The sequence below is a fragment of the Corapipo altera genome, unplaced genomic scaffold, assembly GCF_003945725.1.
Source record: "Corapipo altera isolate COAL_440 unplaced genomic scaffold, ASM394572v1 70, whole genome shotgun sequence".
Lineage (NCBI taxonomy): Eukaryota > Metazoa > Chordata > Aves > Passeriformes > Pipridae > Corapipo > Corapipo altera.
Genome location: NW_020884911.1, coordinates 2,197,539 through 2,216,754, shown reverse-complemented (window position 1 = coordinate 2,216,754; position 19,216 = coordinate 2,197,539). Strand labels below are relative to the sequence as shown.

General features: G+C 44.1%; 1 protein-coding gene across 3 annotated transcripts in view; it reads right to left on the bottom strand.

Annotated features, from left to right (window-relative positions):
• The window catches only part of VRK2 (VRK serine/threonine kinase 2), a 35,615-nt gene that overhangs the window by 3,397 nt on the left and 13,002 nt on the right, over window positions 1-19,216 (bottom strand). For all 3 annotated transcript variants that reach the window (XM_027653787.1, XM_027653788.1, XM_027653789.1), the window contains exons 8-11: window positions 13,739-13,871; window positions 5,149-5,269; window positions 3,587-3,645; window positions 2,272-2,453 (exon numbers count right to left, since the gene is read on the bottom strand). In XM_027653787.1, the coding sequence (XP_027509588.1) occupies window positions 2,272-2,453; window positions 3,587-3,645; window positions 5,149-5,269; window positions 13,739-13,871 (495 nt within the window). The remainder of the gene's footprint in view (window positions 1-2,271; window positions 2,454-3,586; window positions 3,646-5,148; window positions 5,270-13,738; window positions 13,872-19,216) is intronic.

The following is a 19,216-nucleotide window of genomic DNA, read 5'->3' as shown; positions in this document are numbered from 1 at the left end:
GTGGTTGTTTGTAGTGGCTCCCACTATTCTTAGGCTGCCTCTTTAATGTGAGAGGTGTTTGGTGAACAGGAGAGGTGCAAAGGGAATGCTGAGATGAAGAGTCAGACCTGGGATCACTCCAGACAGTGCCATGAAGAGATGCAGTGGGAAGAGCCTGCCTGGCATGCAGCACTTTGTCAGGACTGCAGCACCAAGTGCACCAGGCCCCTGAAATGCAGCATTTTCTGAAAAGGGCAACACATTTGGAGAGAGTTCAGTTTTCTGCCCTCTCTACTTGCAACAAGTCCTCCTTAAATCCTTTGAAAAACCCTAAAATTGCCTTTCTGCAGCTGTTGTGCAGTGACTGTTAGAGGAAACTGGCTCGTGTCAGCAGCAGAACTGCAGGAACACACTCCAGTACAACCCAGGTGATCCTGGCGTTCCTGCTGTTCCAAGAAGTGAGAGGCAGCATTACAGAATTCTCTGAAAAAGTGGTGACAGGTGCCAAGACTTAGTAATACACAGACATTCTGCTCTTGTTTCTGGCCATCAGAACCAATTCCACTTAGTCCTGTGGCACGGGAGTGGTGAGAACTGACACTCCTCATCCAGGGATTTTCCAGGGGGGTTGTGCACTTGCAAATAGCAAATTGCAGCGGCTCCTGCAGCCTGGAAGGTCAGGCTCATCTTTTATGCTGCTGACTGTCAAGTCTTAGGCCAGGCAATAAGAAGGAAATAAGATTTACTATTCAGTATCTGACTAAGAAATCAAAGGCTCCTGTGAAACAGAGATCCAACAGGATCAGCTGGAGATCAGCTAACAGCTACCTGATGCTTCCAGTCACTTCAGAAAACAGTGCAAACTTAAAACAAGCTGCTTAAATGAGCGAGGACAAAGTGGTCACCACGTCCTAGCCTTCAAGTCCTGTCACCAAAGTAGCTTTTGGTTTTGTTAACAAAAAAAAAAAAAAGTGATAAAACCAGAAAAGTCAATAAAATTGCTAAAATAAGTATCTGTAATTACCAAGATCAAAACCCAGTGCCTTTTCATTAAACATGAACTTTTGTTCTGCCTTCCCCAATACGTAAATAGTGCTGACAATTGGTTTGTGAGGCACTTGCTACAATAAAATGTAATTGTATCATGAGAGAAAGGTGACAATCAGGAGATCATGAAAAAATTACATATTCTCACTGGTGGTTAATTAGCCATGCAAAACCCCCTCAAACAGATATTCTCTTCTATTAGGAATGATTACTATGCAGGCCTACAGATGTCAATACCACAGTCATTCAAATACTTCTTTCCCTACTAATTGAAGGTTGTAAAGCTCTGGTGCCAAGGTTTTGCTTCCAAAGAGCTAATTTATGACTAGAAGGATATTTTATGTCTTCAGTTGCAGCAGCTACAAAACTCAGCAAATCAGAACCATCTGTGCACTGATACTTGAATCACCATTCATCTCGCAGCCTATCAGTCACATTAGTTTGCATCCTGCATTCTTGGCTCACGTGCACTTGTGATGGTCCAAAGTTCACCAGGAATATTAAAAATGGCTGGTGCCCCGACCCTGCCTTATTGCACACCCAGAGCCCCGCTCGGGGCCGCTGCATCCGGGGATTTCGCGGCGCAGGAACGGCGGGACTGACATTTCCCAGCACGACTTTCTAATTACCTCACCCTCCTCTCTTAGTAAGGCTGGGCTTTATTAACTTGCAGCTTCAGACTTTAGAGTACTAGAGGAAAACAGCACAGGACAGCTGCCACTTCTAAAATCCCGTGTCAGTGCAGATCATGGCCCCACACACCAGGAACGTTTCTGTCCCACAGTCGTTCCTCCTCCACGCTGGGGCTGCAGGAGTGGGAAGGCAAATGACAAAGAACAGTTTGAAAGCGAGAAAATGAATTAAATGCTTTCACTAATAAAGGTAACTTTGCTTTTAATCTGGGGCGAAGGAAAAACCTGGCATTCAGGCTTGTCTTCAAGATGTTAGTGAACAAAGTCCTTGACTTCCCCATTATCCTGAAAGTAAATCATTCTGCACAGACCTCCTGCTTTGATGTGAGAGCCCGTGGGTCAAAAGGACTCATGGCAGCTCTTCCTCCTTCAGGGTTGACATTCCACTTTTTAGCAAAGCCAGGGGAAACAGGAATTAACAAGCACGGTGTATTTAAGGCAAAAGAACTGCTGTGTCAGTCTCATTTTGGGATCCGAAACCATTTCCTCCCCTGCCAAAGGAAAGGCGAGGAGCAGGAGATGTCAGAGATAATCCCAGGGCTGTCTCACTTACTTTGGAAGCTTTAGCAGCGCAGTGATTCCCTGAGCAGGCTGCCGTGGAAAATTCCAGAGGGCCATCGTAGCGCATCCCTCTGGACTCCAGGCCATCCACCAGGATTTTCTTCAGCGCTTGATACTTGGGCTTCTCATCGTAAGCTAAGCCACAAACACAGGCCAAAAACTTGGCTACTTCACCTGCGGAGAGGATTGGAGGGTAAATCCCACCCAGAACTTCAGAGAGGGTTCATCCCAACACGCCGCCAATCCCACAAGGAGCCACAATTCCAGCGGAACACACACTCCCGACACAGAACTGACAATATCTTGTCTTTCTGAGATGAGAAAAGGAAGGCACAGACATGGATAATAAACAAGCCAGCCCTTGAGTGCTCCACCTCTAACTCCTACAGCACCGAAAGCTATCCAAGGATAAAAATCAAAATAGCAACAAATATTGATTGTTCTATGTAAAAAAAAAAAAAAAAGTCTTTTACATTTGACGGATCATAATACTCCTTTAAATAGTAATTACTGTCACCTATATTATTCATCTGCTTAGATATTACACTGGGAATGCTTTGGGAAAAATGCAACTTTTTTTTAACTTCAAATACAACTGTTGTTTTTGTGATTGCATCCTAGAAAAGTAAAGCAGCAATACTTTATCATCAAGTGGTCCAAAAAAACAGGGAAACCACTGAATGGGCAGAAGTAGTGCTGGTAGGAAAAACATATGGGGGGATCAAACTTTTCCTTCAGTTGAAGACCCAAGTGTATCCTAAAACTGGAGTGCTACACCAGATATTAGCATCTGGTCAAATCCCAGCAGGAAAGATTTATTAAATATGTATACACGCCATGAATATATTTTATCTGATACACAATGCATTCCAATAATTCCAATACAAAATGCTAGGAAAACAAGGGAAGAAATCAAAAATAGATACTGGCCTTTGTTTTTCCTGGGTTACTTTTGTATTTCAGTGAAGGAAGAAACAACATGACACAAACTGTCCATTCTTTTGCTCTTTGAAACTCTGGGCACTAAACCTTTGATAGACAGTTCCTTCCTATTTCCATACTAACAGCTACTCCTGATTCCAGGACAGTCACTGCTTCCCAACACCTTGGATTACAAATGGCCAAGATCCCTTATGTCACTCCATGGGATAATCACCGATGAGACTGAGCAAGATTATTTATTTTTGAAGACTTTGTTAAACTTGTGTTCCTTCCACTCCTCTTCTGCTTCCCCCCCCCCGAGTGAGACATTGAGCGTGTTCGGTCCCAGGCTGAGGAGCACAAGTGCACAGTGCCAGGACACTTACTGCAGCTTCTGCCAGAGGAACCCCACTTCAGCACCGAGTCGGGGAGCTCATCCATGAGTCTGAAACAACACCAGAGTGCAACAACTGAATGTGGGTTTGGAGCAGGTGGTTCTTCATTTGGGATTTAGGAAGACAGCAAGTCTCAGTTCCAAAGGGAGTGGACCTCCGGGATAGCTAATGGTTCACAGCACTGCTTTTGAACCCACATCTCCCCTCAGCTCTGTTTTTAACCCTTTGCACACTGCTGGTTTCACCAAGTTACCTACGTTACCTAATTCCAGGCTGGCAGCTAAAACTGCACTTTCTTTGCAAATGTTTTAAGCTTTCTAGAAGGAAAAAGAAAAGCCCTTTGAGCCGAAATGGCTTGTTCTGATTTCAGACTGATGACTCCTGTTTATATTTTATAAATTCAGGCAGCAGTTCTGCTCTGCCTTCTGGTCATTGAGCATCAGGTTCGTTCTGCCCTATAGCAGTGGCTGTCAAAATTCCACACAGGCAGGGCCAAAGGGGAGAGGGACTCCCACAAACTTCCTTGTGCACGTCCTTGAAGCCTGCGTTTGCTGGGAATGCCAGCAATGCAAGGGTTAACAAAGGAAGAATTATCGAAGCAGCTCGATTGATTAAATTGATTTCCCATTGAACTGTAGGAGTGTTCCCCTTGCAGGGGGCTGTGCAGCGCTCAGAACTTCCCCAGGAGGAATACTGGACGTGGCAGAGGAGCCAACATTTACAGCTGCAATCGGCCCGGAGCCGGTGCCACCCGGAATGTGCACATTGATTTCCATGGATCAGCCATCCCCATCGGGCACCTCTGTGGTGACTTGCCCTGCTTAAAAGTTTGCTGCCTCCTGCCACTGTGATGCTCCCTTTGTGGGTAACTGCAGGCTGCAGGTACCACGAGCAGTTCACTCTCTCAAACCCCAACTGTGCAGGCAGAGGAAGAAAACACCACCACGCTCTGTTGCTTCAGTGAGCTCTGAGTGAGTCATGCTGGGGAAAAAAGGAAAGATTTCTACCGAGTTTCTCAGTGTTTTGGTATTTAATTGTAATGGCACTAGGCTTATATAACATTAAAAACCTACAGAAAAACATCCGAAAAATAGTATCATAGAGAAAGTTAAATAAATTGAATGCACGTGTGGAAAAACCTCCAAGAGATGTTTGTCCTTCCGAACCTACAAAGCACCCGTGAAGCTTAATGGGAACACACAACAACCTTCTGTATGTGCACCAGGGCCTGGGCTAATTCACAAATGTTTTCTTGGAAAAAAAAAAAGAGTATTGGAAAAATACAGAGCAGACAAAATGCCTGTGTACTGTGCACTGGAATTCATCCTCTCTCTGCAGCAGCACAGACATAAACATTCAAAGGAGGGGAGACACGCACCTAAAGTATACATTTTAACTGCTTCCAACATCTCTCTTAATTAAGGAAAATTGTTGGAGCTTTCTCCTAAGGTGCTGTACAGCACAGAGAGCTGTCTTTTCCAGACCTGTGGAGTGCTGAGGATGCTGCAGGGTTATAGGGTGGGGTGTGTACACGTGTGGGGGTTTGTTCTTACTTGGTTTTCGCAGCCTGGACAGCCACAGGGTCCTTCAGGTTCTGCTCCCAGGGCAGCTTCCCACAGAGCCATTGCAGCATGCAGTAGCCAAGGATTTCAAGGTCACCTCTTCTGGATGGGGCTAAAATGTGGGAAAGGAGAGGGAGAGAGAAAAAAAAAATACAATTAAGAATAAGAACCTCGTCTTAGGAAATAGAAAGACTTTGACTGAACTACTGCTGATGAAATATGAAAAAGCCAACTGGGCAAAGTGTTTTGTTTATTCAGCTGTACCAGCCCCAAACCGCCCCGGCACTTGGCCACAGGCCACAGACAGGCAGGGACTTGTTACTGCTGGAGTGAGGGTCAGCTTCCTCACCTCCTCCAACTCCATCCTTCCTCAGTCTGGCCTGTCACAGGGACTTGATCCCCATGGCCTCTGACATGATCCAGACAGCCCATAACCGAGTACCAACACTTTCTCAAAGAGCCAAGCAGTAAAACAAAGAAATAAATGTCTGCTGCTAAATTGCTAACACATGTTCCAGGAAGTCCATGGGGTCCACATTGGTCATGCAGGGACTCCGTGAGAGCAGACTAAACACTGATGGCCTTTCCTGTTCTCCCGCGGAGCCGTTTGAACTCGGATGCTGGGACAAAAGTGCCATCTAGTGAGCACTGACTCACCCGAGCTCACGGCTCCGGCACCGGGAAGCGTCGGTTACTTGTGGCACAACCCAAAATGCACCGGCTGTTTAGCATAAACTCCTGGGTGAGCTTCCCACTGCTGCTTCCAAAAGGGAAGCTATTCCACTAACAACTTACTCCCACTCTGCTCACCCCCAGCAGAACACAAAGACAGGAGATAAATTCAACCAAAAATTAACCCCAACCCCAACATCGTGACCCAGGAAAACAAGTAACTGACGTTAATCCATGGATTGACTCTTCCAAGGCAAAGAGGTGGAAATAGTGCAATATTCATAGAACTGCTACTGCTTTGCTGCTCCTCAGAGGAAACCAGACTTGAAAAAACTGAGCAAGCAGGATGACTGCAGGATTTCTCTGTACAGTTTGCATGTCAAGGCCAGAAACTGCTCGGCGTGATTAAAGACAGACACATGCACCAGTTAAATTTATGCTTTTCCAAAATGAGTTTGTGCTTTCCAGGAAGGAAAGAAGAGCTCAGGCTTGTTTGGTGCTTTCCATCCATTGTAAAGCCCAGTAGCTGAGCAGTGTGCTGCTAATCCAGCTGTAAACAGATATCATATTTTATGGGCCTTCATTAAATAAATTCCAGAAAGTCACTCAGCAAACTTATCTTTTAATTTAAGGAGTCATCTGCTAAAAGCTGCAGTGCCAACACATCATAACTGCTCCTTGTTACCCTCCACACATTATTGTAAGAGCACAAGATTAGTTTTTATAGGTTCCCTATCTTAGCTGCTCTTGGGCCAGCACTATTGAAGGCCCTGGATCCCACAGAACTCCGCTCTGTCTCCTGGGCACCGTTTATTTTCTGCACTGGATTCAGCACCGTCCTAACGCAAGACTTGGCTCCCATATTAAAATAAAAACACAATCTCCACCACTTGCTGCTCTGTAGTGATTTCTCCAGCCATAAATCTCCCCTTAACTGTGGAACAATTCCATTCATACACATGTGTTCACAACTCCTTTTTCCATTATGGCAATTCCAGATTATATCCATATAAGCCAGTGGTTTTGCCTGCAGAGCCCCTCATTTTCACACCAGGCTTTTCTGGCACCTGTTTGTGTAAGAGGGGCTACAGAAAGTGGCCCTTGGAGGAAAATTGTGAGAATTACCATGGATGGCTTTTTTCCACAGGGGATTAATGGCTGTGCATCTGTAAATAACCCCAAACCAGTCAGATTTCGCAAGGCAACCCAAAATAACTCATTTTCTCACCAAACAAGACTAAAGGTGATTTCCCAGTGAACAGATTGGCCATGACTAACGACCTTCTCCTCACCTGCAGCTCTTCCAGCCCTTCCTGCCAAACCCTGGGACAAAGCCACCCCAAACTAGGAGCTGGGAGCAAGGAAGCCTTGGATAACACCAGCCCAAAGCCACAGGAAAAAGAGGTACATGGAGCTGAACCAAACCTCCCCAGAAATGAAAGGGGAAATGTTTCACAGAGACAGTAACTCCCACATCCCTTTATCTCCCAGGTCACCACAAGTGCTGCTAAATAAAGACATTTACATGTGTTTTTCATAGAAGCACATGGAAATGTCAGTGTTGGATTCTTTGGCTGTGCTTATTTCTCTCTGCTCCATCAGCTCGCTATAAACTAAATTCCTCAACTTTTTAAATCATTCAGATTCTTGTTAAAAAGTATTTGACTAATCTTTAATGAATTAATATTGTCTATGAACAGTGGAATTATTAGATTTTCCCTCCAAATAGATAAATTTCAATGATATGTTTACTTGGAGAAATAAATCTGCTCACACAATTGAAGATTACAGGAATTCTTGATAAACATCAACAGAGAGAAATCAATCTGCTTTCATTTTAAATACGACAGCCAGGCAAAAATAAAACAATTCTGCTTGATAACTTGTCACTGTTATGAGAGTGTACACTCAAAACAGGGCTTATTTAAATCAAATTCTCTTCTCTGCAGACTAAAAACTTGCTGGGTTTTTTTTTTCCTTCTTTTTTTAGTAGATGTTTGATTTCTGCTTTTCTACTCACAGGAATTTTTGACTATTATTTTAGTCTCACGAAACACTATTTAATGGGAACATATTGGTGGTATTTTATTTCACAATAATTTGAGAGTTTAATTTTTTAATTTGAGGAGTTAAGGCCTGATTCTGCCCTTGGGCCTGCCAAGATAAATCAGGACCAACTCCACCAAAATGAATGAACTCACAACCACATCACTGAAATCAGAGTTTTATGTGCACCACAAACACACTCAACACACAGGTACAGGGTTCAAAAATAACTCACAGTAACAAAACTAAAGCAACTCACCTCGAGAAGAAAATACACTGGATTTACAACTACTTGAGCTCTAAATTATATTCAGATTATTATTTCAAAATAGATCATAAAAGATATCACAGCAGCCACAATATGCTTTGAAAACTAAACTGCTCCCAAGAACTCATCTGCAACCCACATAAAAATGGGAGTTTTCCTCCACAGCCCCTATTTATCTGATTTTCTCAAGCCTTTTGTAAAGATCTGGGAGGCCAAGGAGTGCCAGATGAACTCCTTGTTAATTAGCACTGTTACATCAGAATTTCACTATTAGTGATTTTTCTGATTAGGTTTTTGTAAAAAGGATCATTTTGGTTGCTCCTGTTTCATCCTCGTGCAGAGGCACCTCCAGTTCTCCCTGGCAGCACACAACACAAATGCCTGTAGTTCACAGACAGACCTCACACCAGAACTGTTAATCATGAAGGAAAAGAGGGTTCACATGACCACAGTGAAATATAACTCTGATAAAAATGTGTATCATCACCAAGTGATATAACTCAAGGTTGAGATGATTAAAAACCCAGGCAAATACAAGACTTGCCAAAAATCCGTGCCTCTACTGGGGGCAGGAGAAAGGAAAAGACCCCAAAAAAAGGTGATGATGAAGTAGTGCTTCCCCCTGGTCTTGGTCAGTGTGAGGAGCTCACTGCAGCAGGAGGGACCAGCTGATGGTGGGTGGCTGCAGGGGAAAGGTCAGAGAAATACAGTTCCATTTACAACATATTTTAGTGCTTGGAAGCCGTTCTGTAGAGTTATCCAGTCTCAGGGCAAGTGCCAGCTGGGAATGATCCCTCCTCTCCTCATGTGCAGCCCTGCACCCTCAGCCTGGCATGGTGAAGTACTCACTGACAATAACCACCACCATGGAATGCTGAAAGGAAAATCCAGTGCAAACATGGCACCAGCACAGCTGGAGCACAGCTCTTCCACATGGCAAAGAGGGACTTTTCCTGTGCCAGCCGTGGGCTCTCTCTCTCCCCTAAGCTGGGATCCTGCAGCTCCACACTGGACGGGCCGAACGGCTCACGGGCACGGAACACGGAGCAGAGCTGGCAGGAGGGAATCATCAGGACTGGTGGAATGGGATGGGCTGAAAGGAAGAGGGCTGGGGTCCTGATCCAGTGGGGAGGATGGAAGATGCAAGGGAAGTTCACCACGAGGTGTGGGCGGGACAGAAGACGGTGGTGGCAGGAGATGAGGTACCTGGTCGGAAGCAAAAGGTTCCAAGCTCGCAGTGAGGAGAACGTGTGGCAGGAGAGGGGACGGGGAGTTTTACTCTTCTCTCACATCTGTGTGGCAGAAAAAGAGAGTCACAAAGGTGAGGGCCTGACAAGTAGGTGTGGGGGAACACGTCTCTGAAGTTCTGGTGTGGAGAACAGCCAAAATGAAACAGCCCCTTCCCAGCCACACTCCTCAGCCATGACAGAAAGTTGTAACACCCCTCTTATTTTTGCTGCTTCTGGACATTCCTGGCAGGACAGAATAAGCTTGGAGAGGTGGTTGTAGGAATCTGTCCAATCTTCTTGTTAAAACCTGACTCTTCTTTCCCTTACAGACACCTCCTGCTCTTTCTTGTGCTGGGCACACATTTCTAATCCAACTCTCAGGAACTAAACCATCTCTTTATTTATTTCACACTGTAAAGTTTCACACCCATTTTTTGCCAGACCGGTTATATTTTCCTTTTATTATTTAGGATTTACAGTTTGTCCTGCACACAGTCTTTGGGAAACACATATCAAACTGCAGCAAATCAATAATTCATTTGACCACCAACAAAAAAAAATCCTGCAGGCTCCCTGTGAATCCTAACTATGCATGGACAGGTGCCAAATAAACCTCTTGATCCAGAGCCATTTAGAGCTCTGTTCTCTGGAAGCAGGCTCAGAAGGAATGTGTTTCCATAGGTGTTTATATTCCTGCACATCCTTCCTCACAAAATGAACCCTGCATATATTCCAGTCAACCCTTGCATGTAACAGAACAGCAACAATGGCCAGGCAGAGCTGTGTCTTTAATATCAAACAGCAGCAGCTCTGTCAGAGCAGGGGGAGAACAGGAAGAACTGCAGAGCTTTCCCTGCCCTCACCCAGTGCCAGCACTGCCCTGGACAAACAGTGCCCAAGCGTTCTGATGGATCTCAAGGAGCACATGTTGGAATAACCCCGTGTGAGGGGCACAGAGAAGCCTGTCAGAAGTCCCCACTGCTGCATGAAGCAGCTTTCCTGTTCCAGATGTAGATACAAGTCCTGCCTGGATTTTGGTGGAGCCCCCGATGTGGTGGGTGGCAACTCTGCTCTGAGACGCTGCAGAACACTGAGAAGGAGGAGCAGAATCATCTCAGAATCAATGGCAAACACAAATATCTGCTGGAGGGAATTCAGCACAGACAGTTCATACTCTTATGTTCATCAATGGTAGCAAATTAAAACTGGTCTTACACACTCAATGCCCGGGCCTGGAGTATTTAAAAGCCCTCAATATGTGAAGCGTGGTGCATCTCCAGAGAAATTAGGTATTGACTGCACGCCTCAGTGAGCAGGGAATCTGCAAAAATCCATAGCAGCCATTGATCCAAATATTACTTTTTAACACTAACTATGTAACAATTTTTTAAATGTACACTGGGTACAGTTATAATTCTCTTTAATTATCAATCAACAAGCCAAAGTGTAACACTGTTTATACAGCATGGTCTTTAAAAATGGATCCAGTGAACACACTCCGACCCGATGCCCGAACTATCAATGCAGTTGTGCTACAGGAAATTGGTATCAAAATAGACAGGGTTTCAATTTAAAACACCCACACACTGGTTGGGATGGGATCCTGCCACCAGATACTGGCTTCATGAAAGGAGGTTATATCAGCTCCAAGCATTGCCAAGAGGCACTTTTGAAAGCAACAAACTCATAATTTTGTTAAAGTTTCAGCGTGTACCTCCAGTTTCTGTATGTATTCAGTAGCTGCTTCATGAGCAAGTCAAAATGTGCTCATTTGTCTGGCTCAGTGCTGCTCAGGGAGGTTGAGATATTTATGTTGCTACACACATCTGGGAAATGCCCCCTGGAAAGGATCTCATTTATATAAAATAACATTTAAAAATTAGAACTACATTCCTAGAGCATCGAAATTAAAAAAAAAACTCCTCTGTGAAAAGCTGGGTACCACCAGAATGAGGGCTGTCCTTATTTGCCAACAGTGTTTAAACACTTTCCAGAAGAACACCTGAATGTCCTGAAACTTCTCCACAACTCCAAACCTCACAACAAGGGATGAGGGAAACCGGTCACTGTGTTCTGCCCTCTGGACCTGTGCACTCTCCAAAAGACATGGCTGCAGATGCACCTTTTCCCTGGGATGTTGAGAGACCTGCTGCAAATGGGAAAACTGGTAATTTGACCTTAATGGGTTCAGGCTGTTTGTCGTGGTTTAACTCCAGCCAGCAGATAAAGCACCACAGAGCCACTCGCTCACCCCCTGCCCCTCCCTGGTGGGATGGGAAGCAAAACTGGGGAAAAAAAGGAAAAATTGAGGGGTTGAGATAAGTACAGTTTAATACTTGAAATAAAATTAAAAAAAAATAATAATTAAAAGGGGGATAACAAAGAGAGAGGGGAATAAAATCCAGGAGAGACAGGTGGTGCACAATACAATTGCTCAGCACCCACCTGAGCAGCAATCAGCCCCTCCCAGCACACCCCCCAGATTATCCACTGCCCAGGTCATTCCACGTTTTGGAAAAGCCCTTTGGCCAGCTCAGCTCAGCTCCCTCCCAGCTCCTTGTGCAGCTCCTCACCCGCAGGGCATGGGAACTCCACAGTCCTGGATTTAGGGAAAGCTGTGCTCAGCAACAACCAAACCATCCTGTGTTATCAGTGGTGTTCTCACCCTAAACCCAAACCACAGCATTGCACCAGCTACTGGGATGAAAATTAACTCTCTTTTGGTTTCTGGAGTCCTCCACTTTTAACCACTTCCATCCTGGCTTTAGCCACTTGAAGGGGTTTATCTAAGCCACAGATTGCAAAACTTACCTCACACTTCCACCTGCACCCCAGTCTGTAAGACTTCCCTGCACTTTCAAACAAAAGTCCCTGTCCTGTAATCACATACTGTGACCAGACACTACCAAACTAGATGTTATAACCATCCAACTGCCAAATCCCAAACACTCCAGCTTCCACTATTCTTCAAACAGCATCCACATCAAACACACAGCCACAGTGCTCACACCACCAGGCAAAGCAGAGTCAGAGCTCCAGAAAACACCCTGTGTGCTTGGCAGGGCCAGAAGAGCCCAGAACAGATCCCTCCTCACCACAAAATACTTTTTAGCAGGTGAAAAGGTGCAATTGTCTCAGCAGGAAATACTTGACGGTCTTATTTCATTTTTCCTAATGACCAGAGTTAAACGACTGCAGGTTTTAACAGCTCCGGCAAATTATCAGGCCCCTCTACATTACATGGTCAATGGGCCTTTTAATAGAAAAAGCAATAATATACAGTTGTTTGTGCCAACTAAAACTCGTTAGAAAGTATTAGTTTAAGGTAACAGTTCAGCAGCTATTAACAAGCACAAATTTCTGCACTTATCCCTCGTGCCAGGCTGGCAGCAGCAAACCAGTCCTTTTTAGAAGATCTTCGGGGTGGAGAGGGGGAGAGGGGAAAGGAAAGTTAACAAAAAGACACTTTCATAGCAAGAGTCAAACTTTTTCAATAATGACCATTTTTTTCACTAGCATAACATTAGAATTGACTTTTTGTCTTGCTGACATAGCAACTAAGAAAGTTGTGTTGCATTGACCATATTGATTGTGAACAATGCAGCCATCAGTGGGACTTTACACCATATATTTTCAATATTGACCTCCCAGTCCCTTTTCCATGGCTCCATGGGTCTGCTATTGGATTTGGACTGCAGTGTAATAAACAGCTAAGGTTTAATTAATGGTAAATGAATACAAGACATAGGTTATGACTTTAACTAATTAGGGAATTGTTGAATTAAGTCTGCCTTGGAATGCAAGGCAGTACAATCAATATCCAATAAAAGGACTATGTATGTAATTTACCTGCAAATGTGTTTCCAATACCATCAAAGTGAGTTTAAATAAGTAAGATATATGAAAGGCTACTGGAAAAAGATTTCAAAAAGTTAACGCTTTATGGCTTCAAAAAAGGTTTTTCTCCTTGCAGAAGGAATGTCATCCTTGAAATATCCTCCCATAACACAGATGGTGACACTCAGGCACAGCTCTCCCTAAAGGACAGTGCACACTCAAAATGTTTTCCCTTCCCAATGCAACATTAGCAAACAGTGCAGCAAACACCAACCAGTGCTCCCAACATGGACCAATTCAATGTAATGGTGAGCTCTTCTCAGGGGTCTTGGTCTGCAGAGCCTTCCAGGGTCCATCCTGCCACCCCCCACCTTCCCTCCCAGCCCTAGAGAAACATTCCCAGGAACAGGAGGAGGTCACCACCCGAGGGGCAGAGCAGCCCCCAGCCTGCCCCTGCTGTGTACATCAGCTCCCACGGCCCGATTACTCATTCTGTAATCACTCATCTGAAATAAAAAAAGAGACCTACCTACTCCCTTGTGGGCATCTATGCTGGTAAACTCTATTGTCCCATTATGGCCCTTCCTAGGATTTTCCTGATACTGTTTGTGGTTCCCATTGGGACAATATCTGTAGGCAAGTCCATAATCTGCAAGATAAACCTGGAAGACATGAACAGACAAATGAATAATGCTTTTGTCCTTTGAAAGTATAACCTTTATAATTAAGTCTTAAGAAACTGATAGGTTAAGGACAGCCTTAGATCTAAATTTTATTAAACCAAATGGTGCCTCAGGATAAAATATGTACAACTGGGGGCTATAACAGCTGCCCTCCCCATTTAAATCCTTCCACTACTATTCTCTTCTCTTATTCCAGAGTGGAGCGGAATTTCAGTCATTTTATTTTGTTCCTAAGCTCTCTGCTCTCCAGGTGGGCATCCAGACATCATAAACTGCAATATGCCTTTTATGCAGCCTCACGTTGCTTATGGGACCCCTTCCTGTCCTCACTCAGGCAGGCACAGACACACAGCCCTGCTCAGCTCTTCCAGCAGCTGAGGCTGGACAAACTCAGCTCTGCTCTTCTCCTGGGCAACTCCAAAGCCAGAGGAAGAGGCAGCAGCTTCCCCAGCTGGACTGGACATGGAGCTCCAGCCTGACAGGGACTGTGGCAAATCCTCGGGACTTCCCTGGGGAAGTATTAACTGATTGAATCTGCATCTTGCCTTCTCTGGCATTTGAAGCTGAAAAAGAACAGCTCAGGAGAGCTGAGCTTCACTTTGTGTTCTGCTGCTGCCTGTCAAGACAAGCTGCATGTGCCAGGTGGCTCCTACACCTCTATTTCTCTGTGGGCACAGGGCACCCAGCACTGCATCAACTCTGCCGCTCACACAATTTACAGGAAGGGCACAAACCCACCCTGTGAAGTTCAGATTAACAAGTTCCACCCTCCAACAGGGCTGGACTTAATGCATGCACATGGTCAGCCACTGCAGCACAGCTGACAGGCAGCAACTTGTTGAAAGCAGCTGGAATTTAATCACAGTCTGGCCCCCCCAGTATTCCATAGGTTATTTTCTCAGTCATTTCCACACTCCCACCTGGCCTTTACCCTGTACATCGACCAGTTCTCACAATAGGCAATTGCTTTTTTAAATAAATATCCAAGGATGGTATTTTCCCTTAAAAAAATAATGCTACAGACATTTATATTGCCAATGGAACCAATTTCTGGGGCAAAAGCTAAATCATCTGAAGGCACATAGAGATCACTTCTACTAAATCTTACTATATGATAAAGAAAATCCTTTTCTTAGTTGAACCTTAGCTTTGTTTCCTCTTTACCTAAAAAACAGTTTATGCTATCAAAGTCTAAAATAAACTCTTCTGTCCCTCAGTTAAAATTTAATTATGTCACTCCTGGTAGAGGCAAAACCAACAAACAAAAAACCCTCAAGAAAACGCATTATTTTGTAGCACGTTCTGCTGAACTGCTGATTCCTCTTTGTGCTCCAGGCAGCTTCCAGTGCTGGGATTGCTGCTCTCTTGGTTTTACTGTTCCTGCTGCAGCATCTGAGCTTATCTGGAGCGTGTGAGCCGGGCTGCAGCGCTCACTCCCTGCAGGGAGAGGGCTTTTAAGATTATCCAGGCTGTGTTTCACCTGACAGACCACACAAACTGGGATAGGAGACGAAAGACCGGAGGCACCTTTCGAAAATCTGGGACAGGGCATAAACTGTGTTGGGTTGACTGGTTTGATTTTCTCCTGCATCTGTTCTCCAGCGTATTCCTGGTGCTCTGGTACCTGTCCTAATTGAGCCCACAGTCGGTTAGGCAGGGAACTAACTTAAACTACACTAATATCAACTTTTGTGAGGCTTCTGCGTCCTCTGTGGGCTGGGAAGGAGAGAGGAGCCTAGAAAGGATTTCACTTGGCTAGACATTTCTGACATGTACAGCAAGATAAAACACCTTTAAAAATTAAGGCTGTGCCTTATATTAATATGAGGGGAAAAACACACCCAAAGCACCTCTGGCAGCTCTCTTGGTTTGGGCTTATGTGACAGACACTCCCCTGTGACAGCCCAGCCCTGGTGCTCTTTCAAACAACCTCAACACAGGCCAGTTAGAAAGCAGCCACAAATATTTGCTAGTCAGATTTGAAGTATGCAAAAAAAAATAAAATAATCATAGAATCATACAGATAAATCACAGTAACTAGGAACTCTTTCTTTTAAAGCAACTCCATTAATGTACTCCATTTTTAAGCAATGCATTTGCTTAAAATACCTTCAGCAGTAGTATCAGCAGAGAGGTTTTCAATTTATACTGAAAGTGAGAAGTAGTTTTCCCACAAACATGTGACAAAAGCCTCCTGGCCACCACCAAAAATCAATCCCCTTCAGCTTGTACCAAACCAGCACTGCCCCGTTACAACCTTGCCACAGCCATTATCACAATGACTGTGTTATTTTAAATTACCATTAATTTCATTTCATCAATTCTCATTATAACCCTTTCATCATTAAAGAGATATATAGTTCTTTATAGCTGGTTGTCACTTTTTGATAATGTAACACTTTGTGACCTTCCAAATTTGCTCAGAACACAGTAGAGGTAGTTAATGAATTTAGAGTTGTTGCAGGTTTTTTTAGCGTATAGGGATGGGGAAAAGCAGATGAATAATGAGGAATATTGAGAAAAATTAAGCCAGTGTTAGTAAGTGTTTCGATACCATAAATATTTTTCACCTGCATGCTTTTTATAGGAACAACAAAACAAATAAGAACAAAAAGAGAACAGAACAGAGCAGAGCAAGATAAACAAGACACTGGAATAAGGAATGGGAAGGTGGATGGTGAAGGTGCAGCAGGGACACTAGCACGGAACAGCTGGGTTTGGCTGTTACATTGTACACTCCTTCCCACTCACTCCCTTATTTTAGAGTCCTGTTTTTGTTCCAGTTTCTCTCCTTTACGCATCCCAGTCTGCACCAAGCTCTGCTCTGTTATTAACAGATGTTGTTACAGACTAAAAGCCAGATTTGTGAAGTCTTTGCACTGGATTTCAAGCAAACAGGAGTGTGCCCACCTTATCCCAGTGCACAACCACGCAGGCACAAACAATTACCTGTGGGCACGAGCAGCCAACCAGAGTTTGAGCTGCCCTCCTGCCCTTCCTGTGCACGACTCCCCCCCAGGGCTGGAAGTGCTGGATATCTGCTAAACATGGACAATTCCTACAGCCTGTACACGTTCTGATACACAACTGCACTCAGCTGGGGGGTTATCACCCTGCCCCTTGGGATTCTCCTGGTATTCCCTTTATCTTGAAGCACCCAGGGCAGATTTAGTGCTGGAAGGATGACAATATGGTGATTTTCAATGTACATTTTATTTCCAGTGGTTCCACTACCAGGCTTGTGTCATGTCTGTAAATAATTAAGTAGATACCTACTAATCAGAGACAGATTGGTTGCTAATGGCCACAGTGCTGTCAAGTTCAGTTGGACACAACTACAAACAGGGCAAAGACCCTTTCGGGACAGGAAGGGTGAAGTTTAGTGTTTGGGACAGAAATAGCATCTCTCACAAACCAGAAACCAAGGAGGGAGGAAAGCAGGTTGACAAAGAGAGAGGGGAAGGGGCACAGGGTGTCTCTGCATTCCTAAAAACACCTGAAGGAGAACAGAAAAGATTTTCACTGTTTTCATTTCATCTGCTCTTTAGCAAGTCTGTCATTGTGGGCTAAAGAGCAGGAATCACAGTCATTCTGCTCACAGTGAAAAACAGCTCCAAGTTGGAATTGTTTTCATACAAGTTTTCCCCGTATGATCAATGTGTGATCTCTGTATTTCCTGTGCTGGTCCAATGAAAGCTGGTCTTAATAGTTATATTTTGAAATCCCTTTGTATTCTATCTATGATAATCAAGTCTGAGAGCTCTGTTCTGTAACTATCTTGTCTAAGAAACGCTTAAAATTAAAATCAGAACTGAGGTGTGAATACAATTAGAATTTACACCTTCAAAATCCAAATAGGTAACTTCTGGAACAGACTTGAGTCTGCAACACTGTAGGACGTCTGCCCATATATTCCATAGGGGAAAAATACTACAGGGTGATTGTTTTGAAGAGCTGTTCTCCTGAACTTCATTTCATTTATTTAAAACTCAGAATTTAAGCTCTTGTCTAGTGACCACTTGTCCCTTTTAATAGTATCACCATTTAAATGAGCTGAATGGATTCGAGAGTCTGTATCAACAATACTTATTTCTGCTTCATCACACCAACAGTCCCTGCTACAACCCGAATTCCCTTTCACTCGGCCCAGCCCCGAGCCAGTGCTTCACTTGGGCTCTAATTTATGGCTCTGATCACTGCAAGTTTCCTTTCAGGCCTCTCAGATTCATGGGCTGTGCAGCTCCCTCAGTCCATCACTCCTGCTCTGGCAGGGCCTGTGCTGGGGCCGAGCTCCCGAACGTATCGACTGGAGAATTGATCCCGTGACCTGTAACTGGCTGAACGGCCCCGCTGCCTCTGTGCAGCACATCTGCAGCAGCTGCTCTTGGAGGGCACTTGATTCTGATCTCCCAACCATTTCTAACCATCATTTGGAGGTCACAGAGTGACAGGACCTCTGCTTTATTTGTCTCTCTGCCTCGCCACAGAAGGCAGGGGCTGGCAGTATGGATTTCACACGTGCTTGCAGAAAAGGGATTGTGTTATTTATTGGCCGTGCTGTAAATTCACCAGGTTAATTTACAGAAGAGACAGAGACCAGCAGCACAAAGTTGAAAATAGAAATATTATCTTTTTTGGAACTGCAGGAAGCCAGTGACAAATTCACACGTAAGAATGCACATCAACAGCCACTAAATGACAGAAAAATGCAAAGTTGAGTATAAAGGTACATGTGCTTTTCTGAACAGAGATTTATGTCTTTTCACCAGAATAGGGAAATACATCTTCGATAGAGATATATATTATTTTTAAGAGATAAGTTATGGGTTTGTTTCAAAACCAAATTTTGACAATTAAAGAACACTTACAATTTATTTTCTCTTAAAATCCCGGTTCCTAAAAGAGCAAGAACCCTGAGTATAAAATTCTTTCAACAAACTTCACCACAGAAATTGTTAGGTAGACAGTTTTATTATGCCAGCTCCCACTGGAGCCACAGGCTTGTGTTCCTGGCTTGGAGTTGGCCACTGGCTGATGCTCTCACCCCCTATTTATGAGATCAGGTTGATCACTTCACCTTTTTTTTAAGAAAAAATCAAGACCATTATCCACTGTGCTGGCAGAGAGAGAAGGTTGGACAAAACCCTTCCTTGGGCACTTTCTTACACATACAGAAATTAAAGTTTCATTCATAGCATAGAAATGCAAGCAAATATTAGAAACTGTTTCCTATCAGCTCTTCTGAATTAGTATGGGAATTTTCTAATACGTTTTTATAAAATAATTTCAGTGGAAAATAAATTCTGCTGAAAGAAAATTCTAAA